Source organism: Miniopterus natalensis, chromosome 13, assembly GCF_054644295.1.
Source record: "Miniopterus natalensis isolate mMinNat1 chromosome 13, mMinNat1.hap1, whole genome shotgun sequence".
In the NCBI taxonomy this organism is placed as follows: Eukaryota; Metazoa; Chordata; class Mammalia; order Chiroptera; family Miniopteridae; genus Miniopterus; species Miniopterus natalensis.
The window spans coordinates 48,818,763-48,844,158 of NC_142093.1; the positions used below are offsets into that span (position 1 = coordinate 48,818,763).

At 44.7% G+C, this 25,396-nt stretch overlaps 2 protein-coding genes and 1 long non-coding RNA gene across 5 annotated transcripts in view; 1 reads left to right on the forward strand and 2 right to left on the reverse strand.

Moving 5' to 3' along the window:
* Nucleotides 1–4,424, reverse strand: part of LOC107528660 (uncharacterized) — a 41,310-nt gene extending 36,886 nt beyond the window's left edge. For 2 of the 3 annotated variants that reach the window (XR_015715556.1, XR_015715554.1), the window contains exon 1: nucleotides 3,232–3,342. This is a non-coding gene — a long non-coding RNA (uncharacterized LOC107528660). Of the gene's footprint in view, nucleotides 1–3,231; nucleotides 3,343–4,377 lie in introns of those variants that run through there. The other variant, XR_015715555.1, reaches the window with a different exon arrangement.
* A 188-nt stretch (nucleotides 4,425–4,612) lies between these two features.
* Nucleotides 4,613–11,345, forward strand: MAT2A (methionine adenosyltransferase 2A). Its single transcript, XM_016201792.2, has 9 exons — nucleotides 4,613–4,822; nucleotides 6,939–7,016; nucleotides 7,116–7,238; nucleotides 7,637–7,749; nucleotides 7,835–7,978; nucleotides 8,151–8,369; nucleotides 8,591–8,773; nucleotides 8,921–9,054; nucleotides 9,729–11,345. Exons 1-9 carry the CDS (start codon nucleotides 4,732–4,734, stop codon nucleotides 9,829–9,831), a joined length of 1,188 nt encoding a protein of 395 aa, XP_016057278.1. The 5' UTR covers nucleotides 4,613–4,731; the 3' UTR covers nucleotides 9,832–11,345.
* Nucleotides 9,141–24,617, reverse strand: GGCX (gamma-glutamyl carboxylase). The gene is made up of 15 exons (XM_016201793.2): nucleotides 24,510–24,617; nucleotides 23,981–24,142; nucleotides 22,759–22,917; nucleotides 22,274–22,439; nucleotides 20,304–20,382; nucleotides 19,748–19,854; nucleotides 18,701–18,864; nucleotides 18,089–18,354; nucleotides 17,833–17,964; nucleotides 17,318–17,469; nucleotides 16,719–16,888; nucleotides 16,375–16,505; nucleotides 15,952–16,099; nucleotides 15,576–15,771; nucleotides 9,141–15,148 (listed from the first exon to the last, which is right to left on the reverse strand). Exons 1-15 carry the CDS (start codon nucleotides 24,550–24,552, stop codon nucleotides 14,956–14,958), a joined length of 2,268 nt encoding a protein of 755 aa, XP_016057279.1. The 5' UTR covers nucleotides 24,553–24,617; the 3' UTR covers nucleotides 9,141–14,955.
* Nucleotides 24,618–25,396: the final 779 nt, after the last annotated feature.

Below are 25,396 nucleotides of genomic sequence, written 5' to 3' on the forward strand. Positions count from 1 at the left end.
CTGTAGCATATTTTAGTGTTATTAAAAATAATGATTTTGCAAAACAATGTGAGTATACTTAATGCCACAAAACTGTAAACTTAAAAATGGTTTAAATCATAAATTTTGTGTTATGTTTATTTTACTACAATAAAAAAATAAGAATGATTTCTATCCTACATAGTGTTCTGGAGAAATGGCCATGACAATTTTTAAAAATATATGTATATATCTTTGTTGATTTCAGAGAGAGGAAGAGAGGGAGAAAAATAGAAACATCAATGATGAGTCATTGATGGGCTGCCTCCTGCACACCCCCCCCATGGGGATCTAGCTCGCAGCCATGGCATGTGCCCTGACCAGGAATCAAACCTCCATCTCCGGGATCATAGGTCGATGCTTAACCGCTGAGCCACCCCAGCTGGGCACCATGACAACTTTTAAGAGAAAAAAAATCTCCATTTCAAGTAAAATGTGTGTTTGTGTGTGTACAAGTTCATAGAAAAAGGTATGCAAGAATACAAACCAAACTTCATTAATCATTTCAGGGAGTGTGAAGTATTAATTCTTTGACTCCATGCATTTGAAGCTCAGACCCAGGCTCAAGTCCCAGTTCCATTACTGATCTGATGTGTGAACTACATGTTAGTTTCATTTGTAAAACAGGAAAAGAACAGTACCTGCCTCATTAGAATTGTTATGAGATGTAAATATTAGAAGAGTGCCTGTCACAGTAAGTTATATTGTCTCCTTCAGTGTCTTCCTTGTAGCCTATGCATTTTTCCATCCCTCACTACTTTATTGGGATCAACAAAAGATTTAATTAAGTACCAGGAGAGAAAAACAGAGAAACAAAAACAAATTACAAGAAGCCTAAAATTGAGTGGAATCTCACAGTACTTATTTCAGATCCACTACAGCTAGCTTGCTTCTGAGGCTGAGATGCTTCTGAAGCCATTACGGATTGGTACAATTTTAGAGATATCTGGCCTAGATTTCTTTCTGCTTGGCCTGTCATCACATAGAAGGTACTCTTAAGACTCACAGCTTAGGAGCTTTCTTCTAAGTATCCCCATACCTTCACTTTTGCTCTTCAATATACCCAGTATCATTTTCCTCTTTTCTCCTTCCAAATCAACAGCTTCTTGCAGTACAAATGCTTTCTCTTACTAACTAGAATTCTCTCATTGATGGCAGACTGATAAGACCTGGAGTTGTTATATTCGAATTGAAAACACTACTTTATCCAAGCCCAACCTTTCCTCATAGGACTACTGCCTTAATGTTACTTGGGCTGAGAAATCTGGAGCCTTTCAGGCAGTGATTAGATTTTTCCTATGTGTTTTACAACATTTCACATTCAACAAGTTTCATTAATGTTAAATATGAAATAAACCAGTAACTTCTCCTGGTTTATTTTACCCTAAGGGCACTAATGTATGGAATCAGAAATCATATTCCTTTCAGAACAGGATGGTGATGAGCTCCCTGTTAGGAAAGGGCTCTCAATTTTATTAATGCTTGTGACTAAAACAAAGCAGTAGCTCTTTTCATTGATTTCACATGATCTCCAGGGTTTCTCATCTCCTTACTTCCTTCTTCCATTGTTTTATTTATTCTTTCTTTCATCCCATCTCCTTTCCTTTCTCTCTTCTCTCTCCCTCTCATTCTTAAGCACCTTCTGTGTGTCAGGCACTCAGCAACAAAGGTTGAGCAAAACAGACCACCTTCTTGGGAAGCCAGGGGTTCAGGAGTGGGTGGGGAGAGAGTAATCAAAGAACTTATATGCATGTATGCATAACCCATGGACACAGACAATAATGTGGTGAAGGCCTGAGGGGGGCTGATGTGGGGTGGAGGAGATCAATGGGGGGAAAAGGGGGCACATCTGTAATACTTTGAGCAATAAAGATAAATTTAAAAACAAAACAGACCCCCTTCTCATTGTCATGGAGTTTACACACATAATGGGAATAATCACCAAATCTGTAATTTCAAACAGCACTTAGTGCCATAGAAAAACACAGATCCCTGTGAGAAATCTGTTGGTGTAGGCTTCATCTAGGAAATGGCAGTTGAGCTGGGGTAGAAAGGATGAGGAGGGGTTAACCAGGCATGTCCCCCATTTAGAGCTCCAGGTGGGCAGAGGCCTGGACTGTCAGAGCACCAGTCCCTGGGTCTGCCTGACAGGAGATGCTCATAAATATTTGTGAGGAAGCAACAAGGTGAAAAATATAAAATGCACCCTGCTTTGTTTTGATACTAATCAATTAATAAATTTGACTGGTACTGATGAAAAGAAACCCAAAGTAGAAGACAGAAGGACAAAGCAGCACAAGGTGAGGATGAGGCAGTAGCAGCTAAATCACACTCAGGCTTTTCAGGGTAGAGATTTTAGTCTTTATCCTAACAGCAATTGAAGGGTTATTTATTACAGCTAACATTTTAAAAATACCTATTATGTGCCAGATACTGTGCTAAATTCTCTACTTGCGTGATTTTTATATAATCCTTGAAGCAATCATATGCTACTAGTATCCCAATTTCACAGACTGAGGACACTGAGGTGTAGAAAGGTTGTTTGCTCCACACTCTTAAATAAGTGGCAGAGGCTGGACTCCAAAGTCCCTACTCTTAACCAGGATATATTACACATGTTATGAGCAAGAGAGAGTAGGTAAGCAAGTATGAACAGCTGATTCTAATCTCCTTGGCAGGAACAGCCCCACTGTGGAGTTGGTAGCATAGAGGTATCAGGGTTTAATGAGCTAATCATTGAATTTAACTAATCCCCTTGTTCTGACTCCATATTAATCAAATAGCTTTGTAATTATATTCTGGCTTCCCATATAGATTTTTCTGCTGGGAGATAATGCACTGACCAGCCTACACATGCAATTTGTTCCAGTTGGTGATTTTATTACTCATTGTGAGTTAATAAATTGGCGTTGTGCTTTAAAAAACAGAAAGGTGAAATACACAAAAACAAGAAGTGAAATAGTCTTAAGATTATTTTTCCACGAAGTTGGCTTGAAAAATAAAAACTAACAAACAAACTCACATATGTAATTGTCTTTTTTTTTATATTGCCTGCCCCGAGTGCCCACGGACATTCATGCAGTCCAGAGACGAGCCCTTTCTCTCCCTTCTTTGTCAAAGCCCCGAGCGCGGCCCAAGTGCTTCCATTGTTTCCCAGTCGACAAACTCCTCTGCGCCCGCCTGCCGCTGGCAGGGTTGCTCTTCACAACTTACCTAATTCTCTGAGGATCAGCGGCAGGAGGCTGCTACTGGGGTCTCACTCATGTCCCCAGAGGACTGTACACCCCGACCTAGCGGCAGGCGAGCGCCTAATAACATCATTAAGCCCGATGTTAATGCGCTCGGGGCCCCCGAGACCGCAGCCCCGGCACCAGGCTGGCTGACACCCGCCCCCCCCCCCCGGTTCCACATGCGGGCTCCGAACAAACGGGGGGCTCGGTTCCCGACTCCCGACTCCTTTTTGGCCTAAGTTTTGTTTTGTTCTGTTTCCTTCTCGCCCGAGAATTCCTTTCATGGGCAAAACTGGAACTAGCGCAGGTGGACATTTTTAAAGTGAAAGCTTCATGAAACGGACCGTTTCACCTCGTCAAGGGGTCTGCTTCATCGCAGGCAAAGGCTAAATACAGCGCCCCCCCCCCAAGAAAAATGTCGACAGTCTCTGGGACAGAAGATTGAAACGACCCTCTAAACATCGATCCCCCACCCCACCCTCCCCTTAGGAAGAGTCAGCAAGTGCAAGTCCAGCCTTGAGAGAGGCCTTTTTTGAACGGAGGGAGAAGAGGCCGGAGCCGAAGGGTCAACAAAGGGAAGGAAGGGCCTCTTTCAGAAACTTTAGCGCTGGGTGTGGAAGGAGGACTGCAGTCGTTTAAACCGATGACAGAACTTTCACTATTCTGCTTTTCCGCCATTTTCACCACAGAGGCTTTAACCAAGAAATTACATACAGGAATACATCTTTCTAGTGAGAAAAAAAAAAAATACTAGCAACTAGGCGTCCCCCCTCAGGATTTCCAGCCGCCAGCAGTACGCAGGGCCGCGATGAACAAGGCGGTTCGAAGAATCGTCTGCTGACCAGCCAAGATGGCCACTTTCACCGGGCTGAGGGCCACCAGCTGCCTGTCACCGGGGCATCCAAACGCCCGGCGGCCAGGAAGACCCACAGGAAAGAGAGGACAAAACCTTTACGATTCCCATCGCCACCGCTGGGGGACGCTACTTCGCGGCCTGACAGCCGGGCCAACGGTCGGGAGGTGCCATGTCACAGCACAGGGGAGCAGCCCCATAAAGCCCTTGTCGCTGTTCCTCCCACATTGAACATGGAAAGGTATGACGACCACATACACTCGCGTTTCCACTCACCCCTTGTTATGAGTGCGAACGATAGCTAAATAGTCGCCGGAGGGGAGCCTTGCCTCCGCTCCCCCTCCCTGCCGCACAGAGTGGTTTAGCCCGAGCTCCCCTCGGCGCACCGCCCCTAATCCCCCGCGCGAGTGGCGCATTGGCGCGCGGGGCCGAGGGGCGGGGCCCGAGCCCGGCGCGCGCCGGCGCTGGGTATAAATAGTGGGCCGCGCCGCCCGCCACCCGGTTCGCTCCGCACCGCCAGTCCGAGCCAAGTGGAACACTGCTTGCGCATTTCGCAGTCGTCGCCGCATCGCTCCTTTTCCTCCTTCCTCAACGTCACTTTCACTCACCACCACTGTCACCGATACCAACATGAACGGACAGCTCAACGGCTTCCACGACGCGTTCATCGAGGAGGGCACGTTCCTCTTCACCTCAGAGTCTGTTGGGGAAGGCCACTCAGGTGAGGTGACGGGGCCTGGCGCGAAGTGAGGGCGGGGCGTGGGGCCGGGCAGCGACCCGCTGACGGCGGTTCTCTCGCTGGCTGCCTTGCTCGGCAGGCAGTGGAAGAGCGGCGGCTGCGCGCTTTCCTCGTGGCGCCGCCGGTGCCGAGCGCGTGTCCGCCGCCGCTCCCCTCCCCCTTCCTCTCTTTTCCTCTCCTTCCCCTCCCATCCGGCCGCGCGCTCCGGCACGCGGAAGATTCCAGAAAACGAGAAGGGCGGGGGCCGTGGCAGCTAGTGCTCTACCCCGGGAGGGCACTATTTCCTCCTCTCCACCTTGCGGTCCGACAGACCTCGAGTGGGCGACCCGCCCCGAGCGCTCGCGCCCGGCCCTCGGGAGTGCGCGCCCCGCATTGCAGCCGCAACCACGTGTCTGCCGCATGTGGCATCTGGGTCGGGGGAGCGGCTGGGCTGCCTGAGGGCCTGGGGTTGTGGAGTCGGGGGCTGGTCTCTTGGGACGCTTTCTTTTCTGTGAATTCCTTGGCTTGGGTCGCTACTCACCAGAATACGGACTTGCCCTTAGGCAGTATATGGCCTCGCCTTCGAGGCGACAGTCTCTAACTAAATATAGCGCGTTGAAGAGGGCATGCGGTACTGGGGCCGTGGTTGAAAAGGATGGGAAGCATGAATTAAGCGTAAGCTGCCGTTGCGTTTTAAAGTCTTTGGGGCTTACCGTTAGACAGGATTTTACTTAACGTTTCCTTCACCGGGCTTTGTCCACTGGTCCGCCATTACGGGGATCAGTTTACACGTGAACGAGTGAAGTTATTTCAAGGAACTTTCAATCATTACTCAGAAACATCACCTGGTAAAGATCATTATTTTGCTGGACTGCCTCTGCCCTTAGATAGACCACATGACATAGTTATCTGGTGTGATGGTTTCAGGGTCCACTTCTCTCTAGTAAATATTCTGTGCCTTTGATGGAATTCCATAAGCACAACCTAGTGGTACAGGAGAGGACAAAACCCAGGCCCTGAGGAGTGAAGGTCGGGTGAGTTAAAACATAGAAGTCACAGGCATTTGTTGTAGCAGTTTATAGATTAAGTCTTGAGCTTTTGGCTTGGCTGGAATGTACATTTTGCGTGGTTATTGAAAATTTGGGAAAGTGATATGGGGGTGGTGGTATTTCTCTTTCCCCTTCCCCCAATTTTTAATAGATGACAATATAGAGGAGAGAATCAACAAGGATTCATAGTACATTTGGGCATTTCCCAGTCTGTTCAGCTCTTGTTCCTGGATTAGTTACAATAAAATGAAATAATCTGCCATTTTATTCCCTTTGTTCATAAAGTGTCCTTGCTTTCATTGTTTAACTCTTTTATTGACGTTATTTCTCATTGTCCTAATTGCCATTCCTCAGGATCAGAGAAAAATTGCTAAGACAAACAAAAAACAGTTCACCTTTCTGGTTGGTTGGATTTAAGTGCAAACTTTAAATTTTGGGAATAAAATGTTAAGTATTGTTTGAAAATGAAGATCAATACTCTAAAGCTAAATATTTCTTAGATTTGCCTATGGACTTGAAGACAAACCACTTTATTTCTACTTTCACTTGATTAATCTCAATAATGTGGCTGTTCTGTTTAACAATGGAAATTGTTTTGCCTGGGAACTTAATTTTTCAAAATGTCTGGAATACTGTAGAGATAGGACTGAAGTTCCATGTCAGGTGTAAGTACACATGCAATAATGAGTTTAAATGTATTAAACATGCTGGACGTTCTGCTGGCTTATCTGAATTGGTGAGCTTGCGGTACAGCTATATTAAGACCATGGTGTCAAGTTTTCAAGTAACATGTAACACTACATCCAGCATTTATTCTTCAGGCCCGTAGCTTCTGGTAAAACAGTGCTTTGATTATACAGCAGTTAAGATCTCCACATTTGGAATGCTATTGAATTGTACACTTGAAAATGTTTAAGTTGGTAAGTCTTATGTAGGTTTCAACTACAGTTATAAAAAGAAAGTTCTACCAAAGATCTGTACAGTTGTGGTTATAATAAGGAAGGGGGCAGTGACATATTTACATTAACAGTAAGTTAAAGAAACTGAACTAGGAATTTTTTCCCCCCCAGATAAGATTTGTGACCAGATCAGTGATGCTGTTCTTGATGCTCATCTTCAGCAGGATCCTGATGCCAAAGTGGCTTGTGGTAGGTTCAGAGCACTGCTTCTTATCAGCTGATGAAAAAGGTAGCATTATGAAAATTACTCCATAAGTGACATTTGAGTGTGAACTTCTCTTTTATTAGAAACTGTTGCTAAAACTGGAATGATCCTTCTTGCTGGGGAAATTACGTCCAGAGCTGCTATTGACTACCAGAGAGTGGTTCGTGAAACCATTAAACACATTGGATATGATGATTCTTCCAAAGGTGTGTTTTAATGAGCTGGCTTTTCTAAGCTCCTTTTTCCAAATATTTTCTTCGACCCTCTCTAGCTCTGTCTTCTAGGATATTCCTGTTAATCTTTTAACCCCAGTTGTATAGTTTGACTATCCTTTTGTTCTAGCCTTGTTCCATTCTCCACAAGTACTAAGTTTTAAGTATATTTGATTTCTTGAGCAGTATAGGTGACTCTTGAACAACACATAGGTTAGGCGCACAGACCTGACCACTGACACGCCACCCCCACCCAACAGTCTTACCATCTACAGCCAAGTGGCAGAATTGTTATTCAAGGGTCAACTGTATTTAGAAATTCCAGATCACTGTTTTAAGAAGGTATTGCTATGGCCTTTTCTTTTTAAAAAAATAAGCCTGTTTTGTTATAGGGTTTGACTACAAGACTTGCAATGTGCTAGTGGCCTTGGAGCAACAGTCACCAGATATTGCTCAAGGTGTTCATCTTGACCGGAATGAGGAAGACATTGGTGCTGGAGACCAGGTATTGTGATACGCGCTATTTACATCTCTTCTAACATTAAATTCTGAAGCTTGGATCGATAACATTGGTGACTTTCCTTTTTTAGGGTTTGATGTTTGGTTATGCCACTGATGAAACTGAGGAATGCATGCCTTTAACCATAGTCTTAGCACACAAGCTCAATGCCAAACTGGCTGAACTACGCCGCAATGGCACTTTACCTTGGTTACGCCCAGATTCTAAAACTCAAGTAAGTGGTTACACATACGTATTACATTTGTCCAGAATATTAGTGGTGTTTGATTAAAGCTGACTAAATTTTAAAAAGTATAGCATTTATCTTTTGTAACTTAGGGTAAAAAACCAAAAACAAGACTGTTGTTTAGTAGACTGATGTTCTGATGGCCTGTGTTGCCTTCAAGGTGACTGTGCAGTATATGCAGGATCGAGGTGCTGTGCTTCCCATCAGAGTGCACACAATTGTTATATCTGTTCAGCATGATGAAGAAGTTTGTCTCGATGAGATGAGGGATGCCCTAAAGGAGAAAGTCATCAAAGCCGTTGTACCTGCAAAATACCTTGATGACGATACAATCTATCATCTACAGCCAAGTGGCAGATTTGTTATTGGTGGGCCTCAGGTAAGGCCTTAAATGTCAGTTCAGTTTACTGTTTTGGATTTTCTGTGGTTACTTGCAAAATGGCTACTACCACCTTTTTTTAGGTTTTTTTTTAAGGCTACATGTGAATCTTATGAGGATATTTGCTGAGTGATACAGAATATGCATTTAACAAATTTGATCTAGAACCACTTACTGGAAAGGATAGGGCATAAAGTGACTTAAATCCTCCGTAATTTCAGGGTGATGCTGGTTTGACTGGCCGGAAAATCATTGTGGACACTTACGGCGGTTGGGGAGCTCATGGAGGAGGTGCCTTTTCAGGAAAGGATTATACCAAGGTGGACCGTTCTGCTGCTTATGCTGCTCGTTGGGTGGCAAAATCCCTTGTTAAAGGAGGTCTGTGCAGAAGGGTTCTTGTGCAGGTATATACTCTCTTATATAACTGGAGTGATTAAAAGGCATGTTAGGAGGGCACTCAGTAGTTACCTACTTGTCTTTTTTTTATACCAGTGTATTACACAAATGTGTGGGTCTTTTGATGACTGATTCTTATATTTGAATCCTTTTAGGTCTCTTATGCTATTGGAGTTTCTCATCCATTGTCTATCTCCATTTTCCATTATGGCACCTCTCAGAAGAGTGAGCGAGAGCTATTAGAGATTGTGAAGAAGAATTTTGACCTCCGCCCTGGGGTCATTGTCAGGTAAAGATGGTAAAGCCTATTGCTAGTGAAATATATTAAGGGTATGGGTGTATGTATATATTTGAGATATATTTTAATCTGAAAAGGTGAATGTGTGAAGGAAGACTCTTCAAATGGGGGAACATTTTAATTCCTTAGAATGTGTTGGTGTTGTAAGTTGCCTTCAGTAAAGGTTTAAATTATTAAGAAAAATCCAAAAGTACACTGCTTCATGGCTTAGACTTAACCACCCTAGAGAGTCTTCCACATTTGATATTGGGCTTTGTGCTCATCTTACCTAAGAATGTTTACTTCAAAGAAATTAGTACAGATAAATGGAATGTTCAAGGCTATTAACAAAGAAAATAACCATGGTAGAGTGTGGGCATGGGACTTTGGTAAGTATTCTATGATCTCAGATGAGCTTTTGACACTTGAAACTTCTCAGAATAATGACAAGTTTTCATATTTGTTGAGCCAGACACTGAAAAACAAGAACTATAGTTACTGATAAGGACTGTGCAAGGAGTTTGGACACCAGGGAAGTAACAAACACTTTTGCCACAAACTTTTTTCCTAGCATACCCCAGAGAACTGAACTCATTTGCCAGAAGTCTTGAAAATGAGTCTTGCTGATTGTTTTGCTTAATTTTAATTGACTGCTACATATTAAGTTATGGACTTGTATATTCCAGGGATCTGGATCTGAAGAAGCCAATTTATCAGAGGACTGCAGCCTATGGCCACTTTGGTAGGGACAGCTTCCCATGGGAAGTGCCCAGAAAGCTTAAATATTAAAAGTGTTAGCCTTTTTTCCCCAGACTTGTTGGCGTAGGCTACAGAGAAGCCTTCAAGCTCTGAGGGAAAGGGCCCTTCTTCCTAAATTTTCCTGTCCTCTTTTAGCTCCTGATCAGTTGCAGTCACTCTAGTCAATGACATGAATTTTAGCTTGTGTGGGGGACTGTAAGTTCAGCTTGCTATTCTGTCCCTAGGTTTTTTGTTCACCATTATAATGAATTTAGTGAGCATAGGTGATCCATGTAACTGCCTAGAAACAAACCAACAACACTGTAGTAAATAATGCTTTGAAATTGAACCTTTGTGCCCTATCACCCAACCCCCTAAAATTCTAATTGCATTTACTTTCTCACCAAATGCTGAAAATGTCCTTGTAATGTGCACGTAAAGTACTTATAGTTCCATTATAGCTTCTGTCTGGCAATGCCACAGTCCTGTCAGCATGAATTTGTAATGTCTCCAGCTCTATTATGGATGTGAAGCTTTCCCTTACCCTCCCTATAACGTCATCCATTTCTAATTATGTAGCTCTTTGTCAGGGAGTGTCCCCTATTCAGTCATTCTTGCATGTAACGCAAGTTCCATTTGGAGCTCTAGCCTGACGTTTTAAAAAAAGGCAGTTACCATTAAACCATCTCCCTGGTGCTTATGCTCTTAATTGCCATCTCTTAAACAGCACCAAATCAAATCTCTCCACTTATTCAGCTGTCTTTTGGAGGACGTACGTAATAAGGTTTTATTTAGTAAACCAATCCTATGCATGGTTTCAGCACTAGCCAAACCACCAACTCCTAGCTCTAGAAAAACAGGCACTTGGCACCCTTGTGATGTCATACAGAGAAGTCATAGGGCAGTACCTGAGGGTCTGTAGGTTGCACACTTTGGTACCAGATAACTTTTTTTTTTTTTTTTTCTTTATAAGAAAGACTAAGTACTCCACACTGCACAATAATTCCTCCCAGGGTTTTAACTTTGTTTTATTTTCAAAACCAGGTCCAATGAGCTTTCTGAACAGCTGGTGTAGCTACAGAGAAACCAGCTTCCTTCAGAGAGCAGTGCTTTTGGCGGGGAGGAGGAAAATCCCTTCATACTTGAACATTTTCTAATTATTTATTGTATTCTGGGGTATGGCGTAAGTACAGAGAAGCCATCACCTCAGATGGCAGCTTTTAAAAGACTTTTTTTTTTTTTTCCTCAACACCATGATTCCTTTAATGTTTCCAGCATTCCCAGGTAGGCCAAGGTGTCCTACAGAAAAACCTTGGGTTAGACCTACAGGGGTTCTGGCTGGTGTTAACAAGGGAGGGCAGAGCTGGTGCGGCTGGCCATGGAGAAAGCTGACTTGGCTGGTGTGGTACAGAGAAGCCAGCTTGTTTACATGCTTATTCCATGACTGCTTGCCCTAAGCAGAAAGTGCCTTTCAGGATCTATTTTTGGAGGTTTATTACGTATGTCTGGTTCTCAATTCCAACAGTTTAATGAAGATCTAAATAAAATGCTAGGTTCTACCTTAACTGTGTCCGTTATTCTTTAAAAGTGTTCTGGTATGAATGTGACCTGAGAATACACTAACCCTGATTGTAATTGTTCGGGGCAATCATCTCAACCCTCACTGCAGGCATTTAGTAGCACTAAGAAAGTTCAAGATTTGCTTTGGTTTTTCAAGCATTGCCTTTTTTAGCCAATGGAATAGCCAAATTTCATGTGTCTATTGCAGCAGCCATTGCTACATTGCAAATGCTTTGTTACCTAAGATTAAGGGCATAAAAACTACTAATACAGTACAGGCTTCGCCCACTACCTGATATCTTTTGTAAGCCCAAAATGGTGTAGAGCAAAGAGTACTGTAACAGTTTTTTTAATAAATGCAAAAAGCCTCATCGGATTCCTCTGTTAACACAAACAGGTACTAACGGGTTTGTAAAAGTGGCAGCTTAATGCAGAGTTGGAAAGTGAGGGGATGCCTGTATTATGGAAGTGGTAATGTTCAGTCTTGAAAATCTAAACCCATTTTCAACTCAACTAATGTGAAAAATTAATATACCTTAAGTATTAAACCATTTACTTAGGCTGCGAGTTGTATGTTCTGTACACATTACAATTTGAAAAGTTTTTAAACAAACCAGCTTCCAATCTAAGATACAATTAAATAAACTGAATTTTATTTAAATAAAACAGTAAAGATACAAATTTCCAAAGGGCTCTGGATTTGTGGCAGTTTTTTATAGGAAGTTAATCCCCATAGCTTGAACCATCCTTTCTTGAGCCAACTGAGCTGAAGTACAGACAGGAGCCAGGTGGCATGTTTACACCAGCATGTAGGAAACCAAGTAGTGATTCAACTTTTTACTTAGACCTGCTGCAAATGAGAGACCCAAGGAATGCTTGCTTATACCTGTTTGCCTGAAGGCTTAAAAATTTAGAAATGGAGGGGGGGAGGCATGGTTAAATCTTAGTATCAATGGAGCTTTTCTGATTTGCTCAGGAACTTGAGAACTTCCAACTTGCACAACGCTGAAAGGCTCCAGAATATTTTCACTCTTAGATGTCAATGCACTGCTGTCTAAAGACAATCACATTGGCCAAATAAGGGGATCTGAGGGTGAGTGGATGCCGCAGGCTGGTGGGGCAGCACCAGGGAAGTAACTGCCTTATGGTTAGATTTAATACTTGCTAGGAAGATGCCTACAGAGAGGTGCTTTTCCTATCTTTGGGGGAAACAAAGATAGGTGGAGGAGCATTAACCCAGGGAGAAGAGTTAGGAGCAAAGGCATGAAACGATGAGGGTGGTTACAAACAGCTGAGAAAGTGAAATGTTATAGAAAATGTCCTAAACACTTGCCTTTCTACAACGTTTCAAAAGAGTGCCATCAAAGACAAGATCAAAGTGCTGGTCACAGAATGAAAATACGAAAAAGCCTTCTGACTAAAAGGACACTGATAACCCAATCCTGAAATCTGAATAACCCAGATTTACTCCACTGAACAACTTTTACCAGTTAAGATGACCACCCTTTTCTCTATCCCATCCCAACATTTTCATTGGGAAAATGAGTCAGGTGGTACACAGTCTGGGAATAGCAGCATCCTTGCAAGAGTCCCCTCCCAAAGTGAAGGAGAGCTACTTTCCTTACCAAAGGGGAGGGTGATGGATACAGGAACAAAAGAAGATAGCTGAAGTTACTAGCAAAGGACATACTGCTGAGGTATGTTGTGTCACTGAGAGAGCAGCAAAAGAAATGAAAACCAGTGTTGCTCACACCATTCTTACTAAGAGCTCAAGATACCCTGTGGTGCCCTGGCAGGTGTGGCTCAGTGGTTAGAGCTTTGGCCAGTGCACCAAAGGGTCACAGGTTTTATTCCCAGTCAAGGGCACGTACCCCAGTTGCAGGTTAGATCCCCAGCCCCAGTGTAGGCATGTGCAGGAGGCATCCAATTGATGTGTCTCTCACATCAATGTATCTCTTCCCTCCCCACTCCCTTCCACTCTAAAAAAATCAATGGAAAAAATATCTTCAGGTGAGGGTTAAAAAAACATACCCTATGGCACAGCCATTACATACAATGCCTTATATGAATCAAGGGGCCTTACTGCCAGGCCCCACTTGGCTTTAGTGGGGTGCCCTTATTTAGACCCAACCTGTACAACAACATGGTAGCCCCGCTCTGGTCTCCCTAACTAGATTCCAATATAACGGCTGAAAGAACAGAGTAGAGATGAAATAAGAGAACTGATGGGACTTGAAATTACAAGAAATGTGAGGGAAAATATTTAAGGCTGATGACTCAGAAGGTGAAAAAAATCAGTTGCCATTCACAAAGAAGAAGCAGGTCTTGAGTTGTGGATGAAGCTAAGTTCTGTACTGAACAGAGTTTGAAAGCTCCATGGAATATTGAGGTGGAGATAGATATACAGGTGTAGGGCACAGGAAAGAAATCTAAGCAGCAGCATTACTGGAAACCATAGAATAGACATCATCATCTTAAGTGATATGGTGAAAAAAAGGGTCTGGGAAAGAACACTAAGACCACTGTCCAAGGGGGTTGGGAGGGTATGGGAAGTGAAGCATGAAAACAGATGCAATCCTTTAACAAAGTTACAGGAACTGCCAATTTACTGCCAGTCTGTGTTAAGACCATGAGCTCTATTATTACTATTTTTAACCTATTCATCCTCATTTCTAGCCCAGTGCCAGTCCTTTGAATTTTCATGGAACTCAGGAGTTTCCTTGATTACCTTTGTATATCCAAACCTACATTCCCTAATCCCTCACCAAGTTTGGTTAATACTTACATTACTTTGTCACTAAATGCTAGAATAATGCTAAAAATTCAGCTTATCTTTAGAAGAATACTACTACCAATCATCTAAATTTCCTTATTAGTTTAACTTTCTGCTCTTCTAACTGTTCTTATAACTGCTAGTGAAAAATTTACCAGCTATATAGATACGAGAAACAAGGAACCAGAATTGTAGTGAAGAGAAAATTTCTCTGTGCCTTTAGAACCTGATCACCATCAAAATCATACTTATAATTAAGAAGACAAGTTTTAAGCTACATTTCAGAATCACTGTGATTGTGAAAATTATAAGGTACAAAGGTGCAGGACCTTAAGTCAGACATAAGGTTCAAACCATCAATCGGCCCTTACTAGGTTTATGTCCTTGAGCAAATTATGGTACCTCTAAGCCTCAGTTTCTCCAACTGCAAAATAAGACTAACGACCATTAAGAACTAAGTGTAATAATGTAGGCACAGTACTTTACACAGTGCCTAGCACAGAGCAAGCACTTGAGAATAATTAGCTACTATTTTCATCAAAGTACATGAAATCTTTTTCCCCAAGGAGCCAGTCACTTTAAACCTGACTTCCCCCTTTATCCTAGAAGGACATTTTCACATTGCTTTTAACCCCCTCCCTAGTCTCTAAACCTTGGGTTGATAAATCTTATCCTTGCTTTACCTTCTTGGCTCCTCTAAGTTAATCATCTCTGAATTTAAAAGAGCTATGGACAAGGAAAAGAAATGTAAATATCTGTAAAAAATTTTTCAAATCTCCATTGCATAGATAATGACCCTGTGACTGGCTGCTCCCACATCTGTCCCCAATGTCTGGCTCCTCTCAGAACTCTGAGTGGATATGGTCAGAATTTGGTTCAGGAGGATCAGAATTTGAAGAATCTGTGTTTGAAGGATTCGACTCTCCAACTGGCTCAAAGGGTCGCAAGTTTGCATAAGTCACCTCTTGGGCCAGTTGCTCCAGGGAAGGGCGGCCTAATGCCAGATTTCGAAGTGAGATACAAGTCATCAGGAAGCTGAAAAAGAGGAAAAAGGCCACCAGTCCAAACACTTCAACGTAGGAATTCCTACCAAAGCCCTTATGGGGCACCTGGTCCTACTTCCTCTCACCCAGGCGTAAAGGAGAATTGCCCTCCAGGGACCCCCACATCCCAGCTGGAAAGGCACTCCACTCCTTATACAGTCTGCTAGAGGATTCCAGGGTGGGGCAGGAATAACCCATGGGAAGGCGAGGTAAACTGAGGCAGAGCAAGACAGCAGGCCATCAGACATACATCATTTACTCTCCCATTAAATCAGGGAGAGGAGAATGGAGGGGAAAAGATATTTAGCCCTAGATTGTCCTTTCCTGGGAGAGAGTCCCTACTGTTACCCTCACCAGAGAAAAGTTACCTAGCTTCCAAACATCTGGTAACAATGACAAATACTGTGGATAAAACTTACCTGCGGCGAAAAATATACAGCTTTCTCAGCAAGAAGCGGAAGAATCGCTCATGGAAACGGGTATTTCGCCGGCGTTCAATCTCCTGGAGCCTTTGCTGGCGTTTAAGAAAAGTCTGAACCAGCGGTGTTGGCTCAGGACCTCCTTTTACTTCCCCTTCTAGCAGAGGTTGCAGCTCTGGAGGTAGAGGCCCTGTTTCTGCTCAGAAGTCAGCAAAAAGAGGAATCACTCTGAGAGACAGAGCATTCTCGCTCCTAGAACTCCCTTCATCAGCTAGAGGCTTCAAGTTCATTTTTTAATGGCTAGATCCTCATTTACAACCCTAACTTCCTGTACCCAGAGCAGAGGCTACCTCAGCCCAAATCTTTATTTACTCACCACTTCCATTCTCCACCTTCTCTTTCAATTCTTGCAGATATGCTAGGTCTTGCTCCAGTGCAACCTCTGTAGTGTTGACATAGATGTACATGTAGCAAGAAGGACTGGGTGATACTGTGTACACCTTATGGTACTCACCAGCAGGCAACTGATCAGGGGGTAGAAATGAATATATATCACTCTTTAAACTTTTTCTAGCCAGCCCTATGGGCTCCAAACACTACCTGATCCCCAACCCACCAGGCATCTTTTGGAGTACAAAGGAACTGACATATAGAATCCTGGGTGAGACTATTCATAGCCCCAGAGGTCTCTGCTTTTTGAGCCCCCACAGCATTACTGCTATGGTAGAGCATTTTGGGTCTAAATAAATTAATTCCACTCATCTAAACTTTTCTGCTATTGTTAATTCCAGAAAAATACCTGCATTTTTTCTCCCTCCTGAAGAGTCTGGTTCTTCTGTTCTGCCACCAGCTCCACAGTCACCTCCCCCTGCAGCAGCTGGATGCTAGTGTTGCCCAGGTCTTCACTCACAAAATTCTCTAGGTGCAGCCCTGACAGGGGCAACAAAGTTCCCCAACCCACACCATGGTAGAGTGAACTCACAGCCAGCACAGAGACATCACACCTTCACCACTACCACCCCTCAGATTTCAAAACGTTCCTCCCTCCAGTAGTGCCCCCTCCCTCCTCCACCACATGCAATGTCTCTGACCAAGGAAGCCAGAAGGAAAGACAACAAAACCTCTCCTAGCCTTCTTCCATACCAGGGAAATCTGCAATGAAGACCACCTCAGTGTTGTTGTCCAAGCTGCTCTTGATTTCCTGTAACTTGGCCCTCCAGGGAGACAGGTCCATCAACAATGGCTGCACCCAAGGTGTGCGCCGGAAGGGGGACCAGGCAGCCTGCACGATGTCCACACGAGGGTCAAAGATCCTTAGGAAAGAAAACCATATTTTAAGAAGGCCACAGCCACCTACCCACCAGAATTTCCAGTTCTGTTTCATCACCACTCCCAGATAGAGGGAACAGGGTTTCCAGATAGAAAAAAATGGCCTATGTCAGCATGTTATTACCAGTCGTGGGCAGAAAGAGAGGGGAAAGAGATTCTGGAGCACTGGGAAGAATGAGGATTAGTGGCCATCTGAGAATGGTGTTAAGTTTCTAGCAGGACAAGTCATTACCTTTTCTTCTGGATAATGGTGCCCCCTGCTGGAAGCAATCAGCTATGCCCACAACCAGGTCAACAGGGACATGCATGAGAGGACAGCCTTTCAAGCAAGACAACACTGGGGAGCATGGCTATTCATCTTGGCAAAAGGAGCTGGACTTCCTTTTTCCCCCTTCTCTGCTCCCCTTGCCCACCTCTGCTGGAAGCGGTCATTGATGGAGACCCAAATATCAAAGTAGATCTGGGGCTCAGTAACATTGTACTTGGGAAGCAGGCGGCTCAGGCAAGTGGCATATTGCTTCAGCATGTCTGCATGATCCTTCCATCGCCGGCTCTGTGTGAATACCTGTCCCAAACCCCCATATTAGTCCCACCTCATCATTATTGACCTCCTGAATGAGTCATGCACTGCCAACGGTACAAAGAGATCTGGCCGTTTTGACCAGAAAAAAAACAACTTGTTTTTGGGGGGAAATTTTTCATTGCTGGGCTAGTGGTGGTACTTATCTTTCTTTAATCTAATCTCAAGTCAAGGAACTAAATAACATTGCCCTATTTCAACCCACATAAAAGAAGGTTCAACCTGGCTCCTGAGAAAGGGCAGAGACCCAAATTTGTTTTATTTTACAATTATGTTTAGGGTCAAACCAGTCCCCAAAACTCAAGGGAGCTCTGAAGAACAGTAAATTATCAGCATCAGAAATCTCACCCCAGGGTTAAGGTAGCCCAGCTCGCCAGTGAGGCCATCACGGTAGGTGATCTTCACATGCTGGTGGGAGCGGGAGTGCACCATCATGTCCCAGGAATAGCCATAAAGCCCATTTGTCCAATTGTTATAGCCCTGAGAAGGCAAGGCAGAGGTAATCAGCTCAGTGGTTCTTATGCTAATCTCATCCTCTACCAAGAAAGCACTACAAAACCAGCCGCATTTTTTGTCTACAGCTGTCACCCCAGCCTATACATACCTGGGTAAGGAAATGGGAATAGGGCAGGAAGAGCTGCTCCAGGAGGTAGAGCAGGGTGAAGGCAGCACCTAGCTGATGGCGCAGCCCTGGCTTCTGGCCACCTTTGGCCCGGTTCCTTTTATACATGCAGGAAGCACTGGCCTGAGGGGCAGCCTTGAGGGGCAGCAGTTCTTGCAGGCTTTTGGGAAAGTGAGATACTAGCTTCCGAGGCCACTCAGGGGAGCAGAAGAGAGGGCTGCTGGCCAACATGACATAGGGGAACATACCTAGAAGAGCAAGGAGTAAGTAAGCATTTCAGGAGTTTGGTTTGGGGAAATGCGGGTAATCCCCTCAACCCCTTCCCCTTAAGAAACCTCTCCCAAATATTCCACTTATGATGACAGAAGTTCTTAACTAAAGGATACTTCCCAGAGATTCCTTATTATGCAACATACTGGCTGAGCCCAGAAGCCCCAATCCTCTGCTCCCCGTTTATTTCCATTCCACAGTGACTGCTTATGGCTCAGTTTAGCTCCTACTCCCATCATCATCTCCTGTCCCAAACAATGCCTCTGGCAAGTCCCTCCCAGCAAATCTGTGGTTTCCTATTTCTACCAGACTATAGTTACTGACCAATGCTGAAAAGCTGGGAATTCATGCAGTGGAAGTAGGATACGAAGAGGAGGCCAATGGATCTTGAGGCATCAAAGAAGAGCAGGAAACCAGCTGAGAGGTCAAGCAGCAGTCCACACCAGTGTACCACTAGTAGACTAGTCATCTCCTCGGATAATACAAGTCTGCAGACACCAGGGACAGGGTCAGGCACCAGCCCACTGGAGAGCCCAGCTTGCACAGCATATTCATAGCAAATGTACTTCTGCTACCCCATTCTGGCCAAAGCATCCAACCAGCAGGTGGACAGAACTCTGCACAAAGACACCCCATGGGTTTTCCAACCCCTGTACATTTCCACACACTTTAGGCATCCAATTGTTTTCAGCATACGCTCTATAATAAGCAAGGGCAAATCTCCTAGGATAAATCTGATTGAAAAGTGTGTGTGCTGTGGCAGGCAGGTTCTTCATGGAGGTTATAAATGAGAAGAAACTTTCAAAGATGAATGCTTGACTAACATGATACTGAAGTCAAACTACAGGAACTGGGAAATAACAGGGAAGAGTAAAAAGAACAAAGTAAAACGAGAAAAGGAGAACCGGGAGGAAGAGAAATCAGAGAGGCAAACCTCTGCTTTTTAAAGAGCTGGTAACACTGGTTCTATCAGGGCAGGGACACTGACTGTGCACCTTCTCAGTACACTGGCTGAGGAATCCTGGCAAGAGGCTGGGATGGGAACCCAAGGACACAGGCACCATGCATGGCAACTGCTGGGAGCACTGACTCATTCACCAAGTCACCTAGTTCTAGCTCTTTCCTCTCCTTTTTAAAATTCTTTCCCTTCGTTGACATCCATACTGTAAGTTTCACAGGGGCAGCTAGGCCTAGATCTTTTGCTGTCATGAGTTCTGCCTTCTGCTGAATAGGGAGATGAATGGACAGAGGAAAGCATGTTGCAAACTCAGGCAAAGTAGGAACAACAGCCATTACTGCAGACATGACAGAGGTGAGTCACCCACTTTGTACCTGTGCCTCAGTGAGGCCTCTGCCCTGACTGCCACTCACTTGAAGGGACTGAAGAGCCAGTGCCGGGACAGATACTCCATGGAATAGCCTTCCACCCAGTCTGCGTCCAGCTTTTTCACACCCGCAATGAAGTATACAATGAAAATCTGCAAACACAAAATGCAAAACAAATGTTTAAACAATAAAAAAAAAGAACTTTGTTTTCTGCAGACAATTAAAAATAGAATAAGTTCTCATTTTGGTTCAGAAGATTAATTCCATTCTTCTGTTCACTCATGTCAGATACGCACTCATCCAACAAGTACCTACTGACATCCTACCAATGCCAGGCATAGGATTAGGCAGCAAGAAAAGTCATTAAAGCATAGACATCATTCTCTCTCGTGGTGAGGACAAAGCTCTACTCTTTCCATGACAAGGTAAGAGATCCTAGAGATTAGGGTATTGAAAACAATAGATAAGGCAGCCTAGCCTTCCATCAAAAGGAGAAAAAGAGAAGATCCAGGGAGGCAGAGTAGAGTGCAGTGTGGCAGTGGGATCACCATGCTGACAATGGCTGTCAAAGAAGACCTCCCCTTTTCCTGAAATCTTGTACCTGGCCCCGCAGCACAGCATAGTTCCAAAGAGGCACATGTGCATTCCGCTTCCGGGCATTCAGCAGGCCATCCACAGACCTACACCAAGGAAGGTAAGGATTGAGGAGAGTTTCTTAGTTCAGCCACATTTCCACCTTTCTTTTTAAATGTAATAATCTATCTCAAAACAACTCCCATACCCTCTCTGGTCCTCTGGGCTATTTTGGGGCCCTTTAGAATTATATGCGAAAACTGTAACAGGGAATATTTTAACTCACAACAGAAATTTTACCAGTGAGTTATAACAACAAAAAGTTCAGTGTTTACCATTATTACTAAATCAGTTTGTCTGAATGGAGTAAGTCAGGAAAAAGGCTACAATGCTAGAATATGACTGAATTTGAAAAAGAATGAATTTGAGGAAGTGTTTAAAAAGCTTAAGCTATATATAAACATATATAGCACATTTTTTTAAAATTTCAATAGCCAAAACAAACTGACATTTCATAGAACTGGATGCCAAGATCTAGTGCTGAGGGTACCTACTAACAGCCTATCTTGGGAAAGAAGAGATAAACCCAGGCTCTAAGACTAGATGTATTCTGGGGAGGCAGAAGCAAAGCAGATTTTCTTTTTTCTTTTTTAATCCTCACCCAAGGATATTTTTTCCATGGCTTTTCAGAGAGAGTGGAAAGGGGGGGAGGAGGGAGAGAGGGAGAAGAGGGAAAGAGAGAGAGAGAAACATTGATGTGAGAGAGACACATTGATGGACTGCCTCTGTCACGTGCCCCAACCCAGGCCAGAGATTGAGCCTGCAACTGAGGTATGTGCCCTTGGCTGGAATCGAACCCAGGATCCTTCAGTCCTTGGGCCGAGGCTCTAATCACTGAGCCAAACTGGCTAGAGCACAAAGCAAATTTTCAAGAAGACAATGAATAAGCTGGGAAGTTGGGAAAGGGGCAGCTTATGCTGTGGTCAAGAGCAATGGAGTCTGTAGCTAAGGAGACCTTGATTCTTACTTGTGCCTCTTCCTGCTATGTGACCTTAGGCAAATCATTTACTTCTCTAGCCTTAATAATCTTCATCTATAAAATGGGAACAGCACTATGAACCTCATGGGGTTATAATGAGGAAAATTAAAGTGTTTAGCATGGTATGTGGAAAGCCCTTAGTAAGTGGTATGTATTTTTTCAAAAAATAAAACTTTTCAGGAGTATTCAGTCAAAATTGCCTCTTAATTCTATACAATCAGAGCTGGCCATTCTGAATGAGTTTAATGGTTTACAAAAGGAGTATTTGTATGTGTATTAACGAACGAAATTTAATGACTGATAAATCACTAACATATTCAGTGCTTGAGATTTTTTACCTATACCCATCTTTCTCAGATCTGATTCACTTTTCACTTAATGGGAAAAATCCTTAAAGGTGATCTGCCCTGCCATCCTGTCTCCAGATCCCTTCTCCACCTCCCTTGAAAGATGGTCACCTAAGCCAGAGGTGGGGGAGAGTTACCTCCTCCCAGGACAGCACTGCTGAGCAGCCCTAGTGGACCCTCTCCTTCTGATATGACTCTGCCTCACAGCAACTTCTACTCTGGGCTCTAACTCTGCCCCTCTGGGCTCACATAGAGAAAGTCTGCTCCCTCTTCCACATGACCACCCTTGAAGTATCTGAAAACAGCTATGTCTGGCTTTAGTCTTCTCGTCTTCTGTCTAAGAGGATTACAGGAAGTAGACAGATCAAGGCACCTGGGGAGATATAGAAAAAGTGAAGGGGTGGGAATAGAGCTATTTTGCTTTTTGTCATCCCAAGTGCCCCAATCTCGCTGACCCTTCCCCCTCCCAAGTTCATCCAAATTAAAGTGAGACCTTTGCAAAGCATTGTTGAAATGCTTGCTGGAGCAAATTCTAGGACCTCAACAGGTCTCTATCTCTGGTAACCATCCTGACTCAGCCGACCCCTCCCCTCTTTTTCCCTAGACTCATACCAGTAGCGGTTTGCATCCACGAATGTCAGCTGAAAAGCCAACAAACCATACAGATAGGAGTGGTTGTTCCACGACGTCTTGTCCAGGAGAAACACGTACCAGTATGGCAGCAGGAATAACACGCAGCTTATCCGGTAGCACAGGCCCAGCATCATGCCCAGAGCCCCTGGGATTTGTGGGGGAGAAGGTTAAGAGGTCAAAGGGTCACCATAGGCCCAGCTCCCCTAGGACAGGCTGTGGGTGGAATTAAGAAAAGTCATCGCACATTTTACAATCAGGTACAACTAAATGAAAATTAAATGTTATTTTAATATTTTTAAAAAGAGCTATTGGGTCACAGCTCAGATGACACACAGGTCAGCAGGATGAAATTATGAGTGACAACAGAAGTGAAATAAGGAACCCAAGACCTTGTTCATTCGCCAGCATGCTTTGTACTGCTCTGTTTTATGTAGGCCAATCAATATTCCCATAGTTTCCCTCACCCAGAAACATGATGGTATAGACAAGATACATCCAGTCCAGCGGCAGTGGCTGCAGGGCATCCAGCAAGGGGAAGCGGCACACATCCAGCCCATCCAGGTATCTTCGGTCCAGGGAGCTAAGCCCCCTCTCCTGGGGAATGTCCAGCAACATCAACAGCCCTGAGAAGGCAGTTGGGGAGGGACCCATTAGGCTTCAGCAAAGGAAGCAGTGGGATACATTCAGATACAGTCGATTGAACCTAGCTCCAGGGTCAGACTTCTTTCCTAACCCTGGTTCTACCATTTATTCATTCATCCAACAAAAATTACTGAGTGCCTACTATGTGCTAGGCACTATGCCAGTTGTGTGATCACCTACTGCACCTCATTGAGCCAATTCCCCATTTGTAAAAGGGGGCTCATAATATTTTACAGGGTTACAGAGAGGATTAAATTAGAGAAACATACAAAATGCTATAAAAGCTGTTTAGGTTTAATAAAGATCTGTCCTACTGGGCTACAGAAAGTGCTCTAAGGTAGTGCTTCTCAACCTTTCCACTTCCTGAAATACCCAGAAAACAGCAGTATTTGGCCAACACACTGGGGTAAACAGAAGGGGCTATTCAAGTCAGTAGTCAGTTCCAGTTAAGGCACCATTTCGCAACCTCAGGACCATTCACATTTGGGACTGGTTAATTATTTGCTAGGAGGGGTTATCCTGTGTGTCATAGGTCAGTTAACAGCATCTCTGGCTCCTATGTAGATGCCAGTAGCCACCTACCTATTCCTCCCACACACATGACAATAAAAATGCCCCCCAGTTAAGAACCATTGGGCTACAGGGATTAATATCTCAGCATATCTGTTACCCATTCCAAGTGGAAGCTCTGGATTAGGGAGTCACAGCCAATATATCTGCCCTGTCACCCCTGTCATTTCTCTGAAATCTAGTCCTTAGTATACTGGGCAACTTCATGACACAAGGAAAATGAATCCCTGTTCCTCTACTTCTATATTTCCTATTGCCTCATATCAAGGCATTTCTGGCCTCCAAACCCTAATTGGAGAAAGACAAAGTTGGGCTTGATCCTAAACTTCACAAATACCTCTTCCAGGATATTGATATCTTCAGCTGTGAGAAAAAGGGAGGTAAGTCCACTAAGTAAATAACCACGAAATGGAAAGGGACGGTTGTTCTTCTCCCACTCCAACCACACTGGCCCCTCCCAGAAATTGGACTTACCAAAGAGAAAACGGAAGACAGCCAGGCTTGCAGGATCCGTTGGTCGATTCAGCAGGGTCACCAACCTTCCCCAGCTGGATACATCTGTCCACTCAAAACCCAAGAGTTTCCTCGCGCGGCTGGGGCCTGAGGTCCGTCCAGCCTTGTCTTTCTGTACTTTATCTGCAACCAATAAATGCAGAAAGATGTGTGCTCGTGTCGGGTGGAGATGCTTTAAAACCCCGATTCTTCCCAAATCACAGCCCCCACAGCCCAAGGGCTTCTGCCTACCTTGCTTCTCCCACTGATCTCTACCAGGAACATCCCTGCAGGGCAGCCCCTCCTCCAGGACCCGCCAATGCTCCAGAACCTCTCAGGCTAATCGAATGTCACCGTCACCCCAAGCAGCAGACTGCAACCTCTCTCTCTACAAGCCCCTTCCTAACCGAGGCCCCCTTCTCCAGGTCCCACAGGGCAGTCCTCCTGGCCCCCCCACTCTGAGGCCAGCGCCCCTCTCTCCCTCCGCCGCTGGGTGGGACTCTGAGCCTACCTGAGCCGGGCGGGGCCCGCGAGGACGAGCCAGACACAGCCATGGTTCTGCGGAGGTTCAGTCCTCCACAGCAGCCACCTGCGGCACCTTAAGGTGTCGCTAGGACCTGCTCCCCCTAAGCCACGCCTCCCCGACACATCAGCAAGGGGTGGCCGGAAAGCGCTCTGACTGTCGTGAAGGGTCGTAGCCGGCGGCTCCTGGCTCCTTGCTTGGCGGCAGAGGGCGTAGCGAGGGGCCTTTGGGTCGTCACGGCGGCGCGGGGCGCGAAGGGCGCGGGTGGGCCTCGCCTCACCTGGTGACGGAAGAGGCGCGAGGACACCTCTGAGGCCCCTCTGAGCTTTCAAACCCGAGGAAGATTCTGAGTTCCCGCAACTTCCCTGGGTGCTTCCCCGCGCCCCTTAGGTCTCTCCAGGTTGTAGTGTCCCTGCAGGGCTCCCTGATGAGAATATGTCAGACGCTTCCCCGGAGAGGTTGACCGCGGAGTTGGAGGACGCCCCGGGAAGGGCTGCCCCAGCCCAGAGAGGGGACGCGAGTTCCTGTATTCTCTTTCCCAGTGCCTGCCAAGAACCAGAGGATTGAAAACGGGAAACCAGAACTACATAACTGAAGAGGGCATGCAGAATAGGGGTAACGAGTAGAGTGTGGTCCATCAGGGAATATTTTTAGAGAGGCTCGTCTTAAACAGCACTGTGACATCTTAATTCTCTGCCCTGGGTTGGCCATCAGGATAAGAAGAAGGCATCCAAGAGCAATGGTTTTCACTTTTTTGGTCTCAGGACCCCTTTGCACTGCTACGTATTATTGAGAACCTTAAAGAGCTTTTATTTATGTGGGTTATATTTTTCCATATGAGAAATGTTTGTATTGATTCACTAAAAAAAAAAAAA